This window comes from Gadus chalcogrammus, chromosome 7, assembly GCF_026213295.1.
Source record: "Gadus chalcogrammus isolate NIFS_2021 chromosome 7, NIFS_Gcha_1.0, whole genome shotgun sequence".
In the NCBI taxonomy this organism is placed as follows: Eukaryota; Metazoa; Chordata; class Actinopteri; order Gadiformes; family Gadidae; genus Gadus; species Gadus chalcogrammus.
In genome coordinates, this window is record NC_079418.1 from 11,296,044 (window position 1) to 11,308,966 (window position 12,923).

General features: G+C 44.0%; 1 protein-coding gene across 3 annotated transcripts in view; it reads right to left on the reverse strand.

Annotated features, from left to right (window-relative positions):
• LOC130385222 (rho GTPase-activating protein 26-like) overlaps positions 1–12,923 on the reverse strand; it is a 76,362-nt gene that overhangs the window by 28,201 nt on the left and 35,238 nt on the right. For all 3 annotated transcript variants that reach the window (XM_056593628.1, XM_056593627.1, XM_056593626.1), the window contains exons 2-9: positions 9,461–9,556; positions 7,154–7,215; positions 5,385–5,456; positions 2,109–2,210; positions 1,338–1,448; positions 1,093–1,197; positions 375–504; positions 1–57 (exon numbers count right to left, since the gene is read on the reverse strand). The exon at positions 1–57 is cut by the window's left edge and continues 44 nt beyond it. In XM_056593628.1, the coding sequence (XP_056449603.1) occupies positions 1–57; positions 375–504; positions 1,093–1,197; positions 1,338–1,448; positions 2,109–2,210; positions 5,385–5,456; positions 7,154–7,215; positions 9,461–9,556 (735 nt within the window). The remainder of the gene's footprint in view (positions 58–374; positions 505–1,092; positions 1,198–1,337; positions 1,449–2,108; positions 2,211–5,384; positions 5,457–7,153; positions 7,216–9,460; positions 9,557–12,923) is intronic.

Below are 12,923 nucleotides of genomic sequence, written 5' to 3' on the forward strand. Positions count from 1 at the left end.
TCTTGGGCTCTCTCTGGTACGTACAGTAGTACTTGACCCAGGAGGACACAAAGGGACCTGGGAGGAGGAGGCGGGCAGGGGGGCGTGATGGACAGGAGGGAGTTGGAGACAAGGAACAAAGGGAAACTAGAAAGAGGATCTCGGAAAGAATGCAAGAATGCAAAACTACTCACGAAAGATGAAACAAGGATATAGAGAAAATAATACATTTGAACCTGGTAAAAAGTAAAAATAAAAGTGCGTACAGTATATGTGTGTGTGCGTGTGCGTACATATAAATGTATATGCATGTATATGTATGTCATTTATGATTTTTTTTTCAAAATAAAAGTCCCACAGATAGCTGTGATGTGTGTGTGAGTGGGGGTGTGTACGTTTCTCCTGGATGAAGAGGTAGCCCTCCATGATGTGCTGGCTGTTGCTCTTGTGCTCGTGGGGGTTCTCCTTCATCTTCCTCATCAGGCTCTCCACCTCCGAGCGTGTGCTCTCAAAGCGGTTCCTCGTCTGCGCGCACACACACGCCCAAACACACACGCGCAAACACACGCACAAAGACGTACAAGCACACACACACACAAAAACACAGACACACAATCGCACAAAGACAAACGCACAAGCAAACACAAACATACATGTGATAGCAAGCTATTTAGGTTCAACAATACACAAGAAAAATGTACGACGACAGAAAAGTTGTTGCTTGCACTCTTAAACACGTGAAGCCCTTGCTGGCCTGCAGTGAGACTTAAGATTGCGGTTTTTCTACACTGTTGCTTATAGGTTGTTAAGATTTATGAAGCCAAGGGACACCACCTTCTCAAGCACCACTTCACATAGTAGGGCAAGATTATATAAAAAGTTACACATATTACCAGGGAATTATATGTACTAGGATATTGGCAATCAATATTTCATACATTGCAGGCTGCAAAATTATGATGTTAGCAGTAAGGTAACCGTGTGTGTGTGTGTGTGTGTGTGTGTGTGTGTGTGTGTGTGTGTGTGTGTGTGTGTGTGTGTGTGTGTGTGTGTGTGTGTGTGTGTGTGTGTGTGTGTGTGTGTGTGTGTGTGCGCACATAGATGCTGTCATACATTCTGTATGCTGATGGTCAGATCTGTCTTGAAGTGGTTGAAGTCTTTGGCCAGTTCGTAACCATGGTGATAGTAGGTGAAGAGGCCTTGGAGGAATGCCAACAGCTGGAACAAATAGCAAAAAAACATAAACATAATTGATACCATTTATATTCCGCCACTATTAACAGTGGGGGGCCTTGAATGACTTGACCCAACATGAATCCATTGCGGAGGACGACCTAAAGCCTTCTGGATCAGCGTACCGGCTCCACAAAGTCAAACATCTTGCGTTCCTGGACCTCCTGCACCTTGAAGACGTACTCCAGGGAGACCTCGTAGAAGTGCTGCCGCACGCTGTCCACCTGGCTGTCCGCCTGATACATCACACCACAAGGGGCAACATGAGATTCACCGCCCTTAAACAGTGCTGGTGTCGCCTGTGGCAACTCAAGAGAACTTTACCTTGACCGCTTCACATTCACCCTTTCAAGCACAGATTGATACACCGACGGCCGCGTCTACCGTGCTAGATGACAGCCCAACTCGTAGGGAGAGGATGGGGTGAGGTGCCTTGTTCAGAGACACCTCGACACTTAGGTGGGAGGAGTCCGGGATCAAACCCGCAACCTTCCGGCTGCAGGCAGATTTGCTGCCTGCTCTACCTCTATAGGCAATGCACTATATCGCCTCGGATTATGACGATGGTTAAGAGTTAAGATAGAGACGGAAACATGGAGGGAAAGTATCATTGAGAATGGAATGAACGGATGACAGTTGGTAGTATGGATGGTTGAATAGCAGGATGAATAGATTGATATATATGGAGGACCTGATCGAAGGAAAAGCTGATGGATGGACACACACACACACACACACACACACACACACACACACACACACACACACACACACACACACACACACAGACACAGACACAGACACAGACACAGACACACACACACACACACACACACACACACACACACACACACACACACACACACACACACACACACACACACACACACACACACCTCATGCAGATGAGACTCCTTCTTCTTGGCGGAGAGGCTCAGGTGCTTGTCCAGCACGGCACAGTACTTCTCCGTCTCCTTGTCGTACTTCTTTCGGGCCTCCTGTTCAGCAGGAGCACAAAGACAGCTGCTCAGAAACGCCACATGAACACGACTGCATCGGGGTCCACACCACGTCATCAACCTGTGTAGGTGACCTAATGGCAGCGGTAATCAAATGTAGAGTAAACAACCCCCCCCCCCATGGTAGCCAGTGGGAGAGCCTTGTGCGACCGATCTGTCCAAGGGGATGATTGAAGTCGCATTAAATAAGGATTGCATGTGTTTTAAATAGCTTTCTTAATTGTCCCATTGTATTGTATTATTTATATATATTTCAATGTTGTCCTGGTTGTTTGACCGACTGATTATATCTATTGTCATTTGTATTCCTGCTTTTATCTGTATGTTGTAATCCGGGCGTCAATTGGAAAAGAGAGCCTGCTCTCAATGGCCTCCCCTGAATAAATAAAGGTTCAATAAAATAAATAGTGAAAGCCTCCACATATAGCCCCGCCCCTAAATGAAACCTCTACAGAGCAATAATGTTGACAGCTAGAGGACTGACTCACACAGGGCGCTTGGCTTTCCTTTAGCGGGGGGATATTTCCTCATTAGGTTCAAGGTTCGCCCTATAGGAGCCCTTTAGCAGGGGTCAGGAGATTTCTACCCCCCCGTCCCACTTTGCTCCCTGTGTATGCCCAAATAAATATTTTATTCGTTTTCGTTGTTTTATGTATACGTATCCTACATTCTCCAATCCTCTAGTCTGTTAACATTAAGGGGATCCCAACTCAAATGAGGTAAACCATGACGAGCTCTTAAGCCTCCATCTGAAAGAGGGCCCCCTATTGGCAGAAGTCTGTATGGATTTTCTTTTGTTGCCGTGCGAGCTGTGTTGCTTTTTGCCTTCGTTCCATTCATCTAACCAGCGTCCAGCTGTAGATGATGGGAAAGTGAGGCCTCGCACACACACAAACACATAAAGACAGAGAGAGAGAGAGACCAGAGACCGAGAGAGAGAGAGAGAGAGAGAGAGAGAGAGACCAGAGACCGAGAGAGAGAGACAGAGAGAGAGACCGAGAGAGAGAGAGACCAGAGACCGAGAGAGAGAGACCGAGAGAGAAAGACCGAGAGAGAGAGAGACCGAGAGAGAGAGAGACCGAGAGAGAGAGAGAGAGAGAGAGAGAGAGAGAGAGAGAGAGAGAGAGAGAGAGAGAGCGAGCGAGAGCGAGAGAGAGCGAGAGAGAGAGAGAGAGAGAGAGACCAGAGACCGAGAGAGAGAGACAGAGAGAGAGACCGAGAGAGAGAGAGACCAGAGACCGAGAGAGAGAGACCGAGAGAGAGACCGAGAGAGGGAGAGACTGAGAGAGAGAGAGAGAGAGAGAGAGAGAGAGAGAGAGAGAGAGAGAGAGAGAGAGAGAGAGAGAGAGAGAGAGAGAGAGAGAGCGAGAGCGAGCGAGAGCGAGAGAGAGCGAGAGAGAGAGCGAGAGAGAGCGAGAGAGAGAGCGAGAGAGAGCGCGAGAGAGAGAGAGAGGAGAGAGAGAGAGAGAGAGAGAGAAGGAGACAGAGGGATGGAGAGAGAGTGGGAGGAGGCAGGCGTATCTGGCTGAAGTCTGAATTCCAGCCTCTCCCCTGACAGCAGTATACTTAAAGCACACCTGCTTGCTGAGGTCATTCCCATTTCCTCATGTTAACACGAGAAGCCTTGCCTCATCACAGGGACACACATGTGCTGGTGACTAATCCATGAAGACATTCTAACAGCGTTGCCCTGAAGAAAACATACATGATTCACCATAATTCATGTGTTCATATGTGGTTGATTGAGCCTTCAAAGTTTTGTTCACCCACTAAGAAACTTGCATTAAGACTCCTTAAGAAGGATAAACAAAGACTAACTAGCATAAAATGCAGTTTAAATAGTTGTCTTGTGCTTTGCACATTGTGACTGTACTCATGGTCAACTTCCTATGGGCAATAATGTGACGGTTCTAGCGTTTTGTTTAGGGGCATTAAGCCTTGTTAAGCTAATGACTTTCAATTCAGAACCTCTGAAGATGTTGAGCTATTGATCGGATAAACCTTAATATTGTATTGCATTTGTGTTTAGTGACATATGCATATATCTATGTGTGTATGTGTGCGGGTTGGACGATGCCTGTGTCTAAACTAAAGCATACAGTAGTCGCCTAAGTGTCCCTTGTCATGTGACATTGGTCACAGCCCAGCCATAGTCAACAGGAAGTAGAATGCCGAGAGCAGGAGCCCCAGCTGTAGAGCACAGCGGGGAGGATCTGCGCTACAACGTGTGTTCACTCAATGTCTGACTTTTCATTTGAGTGTTTTTGTATGTATGCCAAGGGGCCACAAGAGGGAAACGAGTAACAGAAAATAACCGTGTTACCGTTCTTCACCACATGAGGGAAGTGTCCCACAGACATCAGTTCAGGCATAATGACAGAGATATCGACAGTGAAGGAGGCCAACAAGTTTTCCATTATTTTAGAATAACGTGGCATTAAAGTAAGCGCAATGACTTCCCTGGAGTATAAATAATAATAAATAAATATGTTTGTGTTTTTGTTTCACCCTTGAACATTTTAATAAAATCCTGTGGTTCAACAGACCTGAAATAATATATTTTTAAAGACTCCAATGGCACGTAGATGGGAGGTTGAATCACAACGTTAAAAAGGGTAATCCATACGATTTTTTTTACTATCAAAGTGGAGAACCAACTGATTGAAGATAAGTCTCACTTATTAAACCTGCAATCGGCTGCAATGTCCATTTAATTCTGCAAAAGGTGCACAAATCCCGACACCTAGGTGACGGTAGCTAGCTGGCCCTTGCTGCCGTTGGACTGGGGCAGTGTTGAGTTTCACGCAAGCCTTTGCTAGAGCTAAACTGGGATTAGCATGATGGTCTACTGACCTTGGGATGTAGAGACAGATTATTCACTTCATATCCAATCACAGAGCACACAATGGAAAATTGTGTGACAAACACGGTTGCAATCAGCAATCTTATTATTGTGCATGATGTTTGGATTGCGGCTAATTAATGATGTTATGATATTCGTATCATGTTCTAGTATATAAATGGTGTGTGTGTGTGTGTGTGTGTGTGTGTGTGTGTGTGTGTGTGTGTGTGTGTGTGTGTGTGTGTGTGTGTGTGTGTGTGTGTGTGTGTGTGTGTGTGTGTGAGAGAGTGAGAGTGTGTTGTCACGGTTACCTTAGCAGCACTGATCTGCTCTTTCCGGAACCGTTCCAGGGGCAGGATGAGCACATCGTTGGCGTTTTCAATCTAGAGCAAGGTAATGTGTTGTATTACAGAACACGACAGCCAAGCACAGCACAGCACAGTACAGTACAGAGTAGCCCAGTACAGTACAGCACAGTACAGTACAGTACAGTACAGTGTAGCCTAGGACAGTACAGTACAGTACAGTGTAGGACAGTACAGCACAGAGTAGCCCAGTACAGTGTATGACAGTACAGTACAGTACAGTACAGTACAGTGTAGGACAGTACAGCACAGAGTAGCCCAGTACAGTACAGCACAGTACAGTACACCACAGTACAGTACAGTGTAGGACAGTACAGTACAGGACAGTACAGTACAGTGTAGAGTGCAGTACAGTGTAGCCCAGCACAGCACAGTACAGTGTAGGGCACAACAGTACAGTACAGTGTAGGGCACAACAGTACAGTACAGTGTAGCAAAGTACAGTATAATACAGTACTTTACAGTATAGTGTAGCACAGTACAGTACAGCACAGTACAGTACAATATAGTGTAGCACAGTATAGTACAGTAAAGCATAAAGCAGACACTAAAATTATTGCGATAATTGAGCTATGACTCAAAATGAACTTGTGGTGGATATATGTTTAATGTTTTGATACTTGGTTTTTGGAACCAAATGGGGTCTTTGGTTATTGAACCAAAGTATCTAGGTTAAATCTTTCTAGATAAAAAAGCAAGATTGAAAAAAAAAAAAGGTGAACAGATGACAGTGACTTCCAGATCAGTCTCCAAACCAAGGCAGACTACAGTTTCTGCTAGGGCTGGGTATCGTGGCCAATTTCCTAAATCGATTAGATTTCGATTCATAAGGTTCTGAATCGAATAATCACGATTCGATTTGATTCAATCTGCTCTTAAATAAGGAAAATGGCTCAACTGTGTTAGAAAAGACAAATGTGCTTCACTTTTACTCTTCATCTTAAACAACAGTTTTAAGTGCAAACTTGTAAATTGGACAGCTTAAACTTGAGCTGTAAACAAAACTGTCTCAAGTCTCAAAAGTGCAATTTTGAAATTAGAAAGGAATTGCAAATGAAAGTGTACTTGAACTACAACATTCTATCACTTTAAATTGCATTAAGTCATTGTTTATTAAAGTGCAAAAATAAAAAAATCGATCTCATGCCCTATGAATCGATTTTTTTACCCTGCCCTAGTATCTGTTGTATCTTCCAATGCAGATCCTTTTGACTGCCTCGGGATACTATGTATGTAACTTAAACTTTTAAAACATTTAGAAAATGAAATAATTAAAAACGAATTAGAATGTAGAAATAAATTAAGAAATGCTTCTTAATGTCAGAAAGAATCCACATATCTGAATTTTAAACCTAGTTAGAGCCCTTGCTGACGTAGTGCCAATGTATTGCCTACACAGCCATCAATGGTAAAACAAAGGCAGAGTGCAGTATCTTCATTTTCGGGGTTATAGGTCAAATATATTGTTTATTTTTTGGGGGATCAGCTTCCTCAATGATCCATAGTTTATGATTGGTATATCTCACAACAGAATAGGCCATTGAATCGAAAAACTTGTTGTTTTCAGTTTCATTGTTGATGCAGATATTGCGATTTGCGATAGAATACTGTCTGAAGTACTATACAACAGAAATGTATAGCAGTGTATGCTTAGTACTGCGTAACAGTACGGTATTACAGTGTCTGACTGTGGTACAGTAGCAGATGTAACTCACCATACGGGTCCGCTCATCTTCCAGGTTCTGCAGGACTCCTGCAAACTCCTGCAGAGACTTGGCTGTGGACGGGCCGAGCGACAGATGGATGGAGAGAGACGACGAGACCGAGAGCGGGAGAGAGAGGGAGATGGAAAGGTAGAGAGAGAGAGAGGGACAATGTCAAAAGAGAAAAAAGCTTATATCGAGAGAGAGAGAGAGAGAGATGGCAAGCGCTCAAAAGTGAAACGGAGCCATAGAAACGGGGATGAGATCGGGAAAGAAAGATAGTAAAATGTATTGGAGAACGAGGGTGAGAAAGCCATCTTGTGTAACGCTTATCTCGTCACACAGAGACTTGGCGGACAGCAGTCTGCTGATAATGACACCAGTTTGCAGGCTAGTTAAGCAGTGTTCAGTCATTTGTGAAAGCTAACTTAGCAAGCTCCTACTTGTTTTTGGGTTGTCTCTCGCTCTCCCTTCTCTCGCTGTCTCTCTCTGGCAAGCAAAGCAGGGCTGCATTGTTTCAGGTTAGAGTTTCCACTTCCAGTGCCCGACACATCCAGCGTCCAACACACCATGTGCAAGTTCACATGCACACATACACAGGTTCACAGACACATACACACACTTATAATGATTTAATTTAGGAATGCCAGTTACATCTTACTATGAAGATGTTCTGAGCTTTAGAATGTGTAAGGAGCAAAACAGCCGTAAGTAACTTTTAATATAGCTCATAAAATGTTATCAATCCTTTTTCCCCCCTAAAAACATCTGGGTTTTGATCCAGTTCGGATCAATAGCAAAGTGAAGCTTATAGTAAAATTCATAAAATGCATTCATTGCCAGCAGGTTTCAGTGGTGGTATTAACACGGTAAGAGTACTTTGTCACTGAACTAACCCTTTACATAAGTATATTCTATTTCTGACACTATCCACTATCCTCTACTATGCTTTCTAGAAAATGCCTATTTTAATGCACCACATTTCCAAAACACTTTGGTTTTCATAACCAGAATTTATTGTCATCAAGTATGTTTAAATGTAACCAAAGTGAAGGAACCAATCCTCTAACCAATCAGACCCCACAGCATGGATTCTCCACCAGAGCGCACTCAGAAGAGAAGCAGGGCTATCTGGTGTTGGTCTAGCTGCCGCATCTAAAGAACTGATGAGAGAAATCCTGGATTTCGTGCAAGATTGAACAATTGTGTTCAGGTCAGGGCCTCCTGCTGATGTATTGCAGTCTTCCCGTTGCACCACCTGTTACAGCTGTTTTCTTGTTACAGCACTTTTTACAGCTGTAAATTCACATTGTTTGCCGCACGGCGTAGATTTTACAACATTGTTGCATAAGACAACCTGTTTTAGAGTTTATTAAACACATCCAAAAGGGAAATAAAATATTAATATCTTTTTTTCGCATGAATTGTTATCAGGATATGCATTAGAACACATATAAAGAGGTAGCTAGGCAAACGCTGTATTATTAGATATGTGATTTCTCAGTATCTTATGATTCCATGTCGAAATTTGGGGTCCCAAATTGACTGATTAAGAAGAGATTGTTGATTGAGTACATGGGGGGCTTCAGGATCGACTCAAGTCGCCGTGATTTAGGAAGGCTGATGTGGTATGTGATGGAATAACAGGAAAGTAAAGGGTGGATATGAATAAGAAGAGTGCTTTTTTATATTTGAAAAAGTTATATCGCCAAGAAAACAAAACCCTATAACATAAAATATATAATAACGATAACCACTTAAAGTCTGTCTCCGTGGGTCCGGTCCTGAAGAACAAATCATCCGAATGCCCAAGTGTCACGGTGATAGCCAAGTATTGAAATAATTTTCATTGCTTTGCACATTGCCCAATGTTCAAAACATCTTTGATTTGTGTTAACAAAGAAAGATATGCACTTTGAATCAACTTTTCTTATTTCTCACTCCACCGATTCTCCCTGGACGGCAAGTGTCACGGTGATAGCCAAGTATTGAAATCATTTTCATTGCTTTGCACATTGCCCAATGTTCAAAACATCGAAACATTGATTTGTGTTAACAAAGAAAGATATGCACTTTGAATAAACTTTTCTTATTTTATTGTATTTTTTACTCTTAATATTTGAACGATCATCTGAGGCTTGAAACTATTAACTGGGGCCAGCCACTGATCTGATGAACCACTATATGATCACTTGAACATTCAGGCTCAGCAATACAATTAAGTAATGAGTGTCGATCAGTGAGGAAGAGATAGAAATGACGACATTATATATTCACCCATTCCTCTAGATGTTTGTACGAGAGATGGGCGGGACTCACCGATGCAGATCTCATCGTCCGTCTCCGCGTCCCCGATACACTGGAATTTAAACTCGTTCAAAGACTCTGCAAACTTCCTCTTGGCACTTGACAAATCTGAAATAGGAGAAGAATGGGTTGTTTATCAATATGTTATTGTCAAATCATACAAAGTCATATTGACTGATATTCGTAAAATATTTTTAATGCATACATTCTGAGCAAGAGTGTCCTAGTATGGACATTGTGTCTGTGTGTCTGTGTGTCTGTGTGTGTGTGTGTGTGTGTGTGTGTGTGTGTGTGTATCCCTGGCAGTCGATGGCTGCATGATGTACCAGTTTAACTCCTCATTTAGAAGAGGTTTTAGTTAAATGTGTACTATTCATTCCATGAAGTTCACTGACACCTGGCCATCAAACTTATTTATATAGTTGATTAAATATTTGATTTCGGTTATGCTCCAAATACATTCCTACAAAGTCTCAAAGCCAAAAGCTGTCACCTCTGTGCAGACCAATTAACCATTACACTTCCATTCCTTAATTCACTTCTCTTTATAAACTCGCTTACTCAACTAAAATAAGTGGTGGATGTTCTGGCGCAGTAATGTCACCACAACATTCTTTAACTGTGTCTAACAAAGAATTCCATCCAATCCGTGTGCATGCTGGATTGTCAGCACCAGCTCCCATACCCAACCCACAGCACACAGAGTTAAGCCAAACAAGGGGGACCTCCAGAATAAAACAGCTGCTTGAGTCACTCTTCATACCGCAAGGAACAAGGAATGCAATGAAACCAACTAGCTATCAGTGAAACTAACAGCTATATAAACAGACCCCCTCTATCCAGACTGACAGCAACTGAAGCATCCAGGTGCAATGTCTATTGAGGGAGAGAGAGTGAGAGTGAGAGTGAGAGAGACAGAGAGAGAGAGAGAGAAAGAGAGTGACAGAGAGAGTGTGAGAGAGAGTGCGAGAGAAACATCACAAACAGCAGTAATATGTGGCAAGTCGCATGGAACGCCCAGCGTCTGGCCAAAGACCCACTGAGCAGCAGATAGCCAGCAGGTGCACCTTTGCCATACCAATTATTGTGTGTGTGTGTGTGTGTGTGTGTGTGTGTGTGTGTGTGTGTGTGTGTGTGTGTGTGTGTGTGTGTGTGTGTGTGTGTGTGTGTGTGTGTGTGTGTGTGTGTGTGTGTGTGTGTGTGTGTGTGTGTGTGTGTGTGTGTGTGTGAAACAGACACACAAAATGAGGCATGGGAGTGATAGACCGCAAAGAAATAGCAGAAGAAAATGAAGAATCTACGATAGTGTGTGTTTGTAAGCAGCACACACACTCCCTGCTTGAACAACCAGTGAAACGCAGACCTAATGGCCCCTGAAAACACTGGCTGAGTGACAGCCTCATCATTGGTCTAGAAAACACACATACAAACACACACACACACACGCAAACAATCCCACCAACACTTTATCCCCGAATGGATTGAGAAACAAGCCGAGAGCATTCCATTGACATGGTGAGTCAGGAGGGGCTAGTGAGGCTGCAGGGGAGGGCGCAGTGATGTCTCCCTACCAGACGGACCAGAGGCCTTAACTACAGGAGCCACAACAACACCGTCCACATCACCCGTCAACATGCTCTCTCATGGGCCAAAGTCATGTTTCTCGATTCCTCCTCACTCATCCTGTGACTTTCATTCCCTCCGTGGTTTCGAAAATGAAGCAAAAGTCGAACGGCGACATGGGCTGTTGACGGCGGCGTCGACGCCATCAGCCCACCGGCGGAACGAGTGTAGCGGGACCAACCAGCAGGGTAAACAGTTGACCTGTAGCTCACTGTCGCTCAGGGCGCGGTGTGGACGGACAAACACGCCCGGGCGGACGACGCACGCACGCACCTTTGTGTTATGGGTGTGTGTGTGTGAGTGTGTGTTATGTATGTGTGTGTGTGTGTGTGAGTGTGTGTTATGTGTGTGTGTGTGTGTGTGTGTGTTTGTGACTTATGTGATGTGTTATGTGTCTGTGTGTTTGTTATGTGTTATGTGTTATGTGTGCGTGTGCGTGTATGTGTGTGTCCACCCGGTGTTTCTGGGATGACTGCTGTGTAACTGGAGCTGGTGTTGGCGAGCGAGGGGATGAGGTAACACCAGGGGGTTTGAGGTCACACTTGAAATGGGCCAAATACAATCAACGATGTATTGTGTGTCGTTATCCTCAAGCTCTGCACCCTTATGGCATAAGTAGCACCACCGCATAGGGTAAAATCGATGGTGTTGTTAGGGTACACGCTTTGTGTATGCACGTAGGTATGTACAAGTGCACACACGTACACACACACACCACACATGAATGTTTTAAAAAATCCAATCCACATTGTTGGCTGGGACCAAATGTAAACGGTTTCCAAAACGAATAGAGTGGATGGAGGGAGAGCCAACAATGATGACATAATAATAAATACTAATATCACATATTCTCATAGATTGGACTTCCCATTGGTGCAAGCAAGCCGTTGTTATGAAAACCGTCACCCTATAAACAATAGGAATTGAACCTGAAGGTAAAAGTAGTAACAAAACATCGTAATGCAGACTGCGAGGGCCACGACAACAACTAGCGATGCTGCCTGAATGCCGTCATGCTGGTGTCCACTGTCCAGGTCATCTCTCACAACAAAACCTACATGCCTCTGGGAGTGCAGCTCCCATGTCAGTCTAAAGTGACCCGGTAACCGTGTCTGACGTGAGGACAATGGTTCACGTTGCAATCCACACAGGCTAATCCTGTTGTGGTACGTTTGTTTCCAAACCAACATACAAGGGGCTGCAGCAGCCATGTTTTTTCACACACGGTTTCATATTGCTCTTGCATTTAATGACTAATGCTGGGGGTGAGTGGGCAGAAGTGATGAGAAACATAAGGTGGGAGACGTGAGAAGAGAGTGAGAACACAAACAGGTTTTCAGTAACCTGCTGCTGTCCAGTTACAACAGCCTGCACTTGGAAACATAGATGAGAAACTTGTGATTCAGAATTGAATGGATATCAGAAGATATTTGTTCATGTAAACGTCAGCGTGTCCCTGTGCGTGTGCGTGTGCGTGTGTGTGTGGGCGTGTGTGTGTGTGCATGCTTTTGTGAGCCCATGTGTGTGCGGGTATCCTACAACAGACAGGGAAAGGCTTAAAATAGCTAGCCCTAATGAGTACTGTCCCCTCACACTTACAAGACCTCATTCAAAGAATTCCTTGCTCACGTGCCCTTGCAGAATGAATCCCGCGTTGCCTACTGATAATCAAATTCCATTGGTTCAGGCAAAGTTTACCTCTCAACTGAGCCCCCCTTAACATACATTAAGGCTACCTTCAATGTCTTTCTCACACACACACACACACACACACACACACACACACACACACACACACACACACACACACACACACACACACACACACACACACACACACACACACACACAC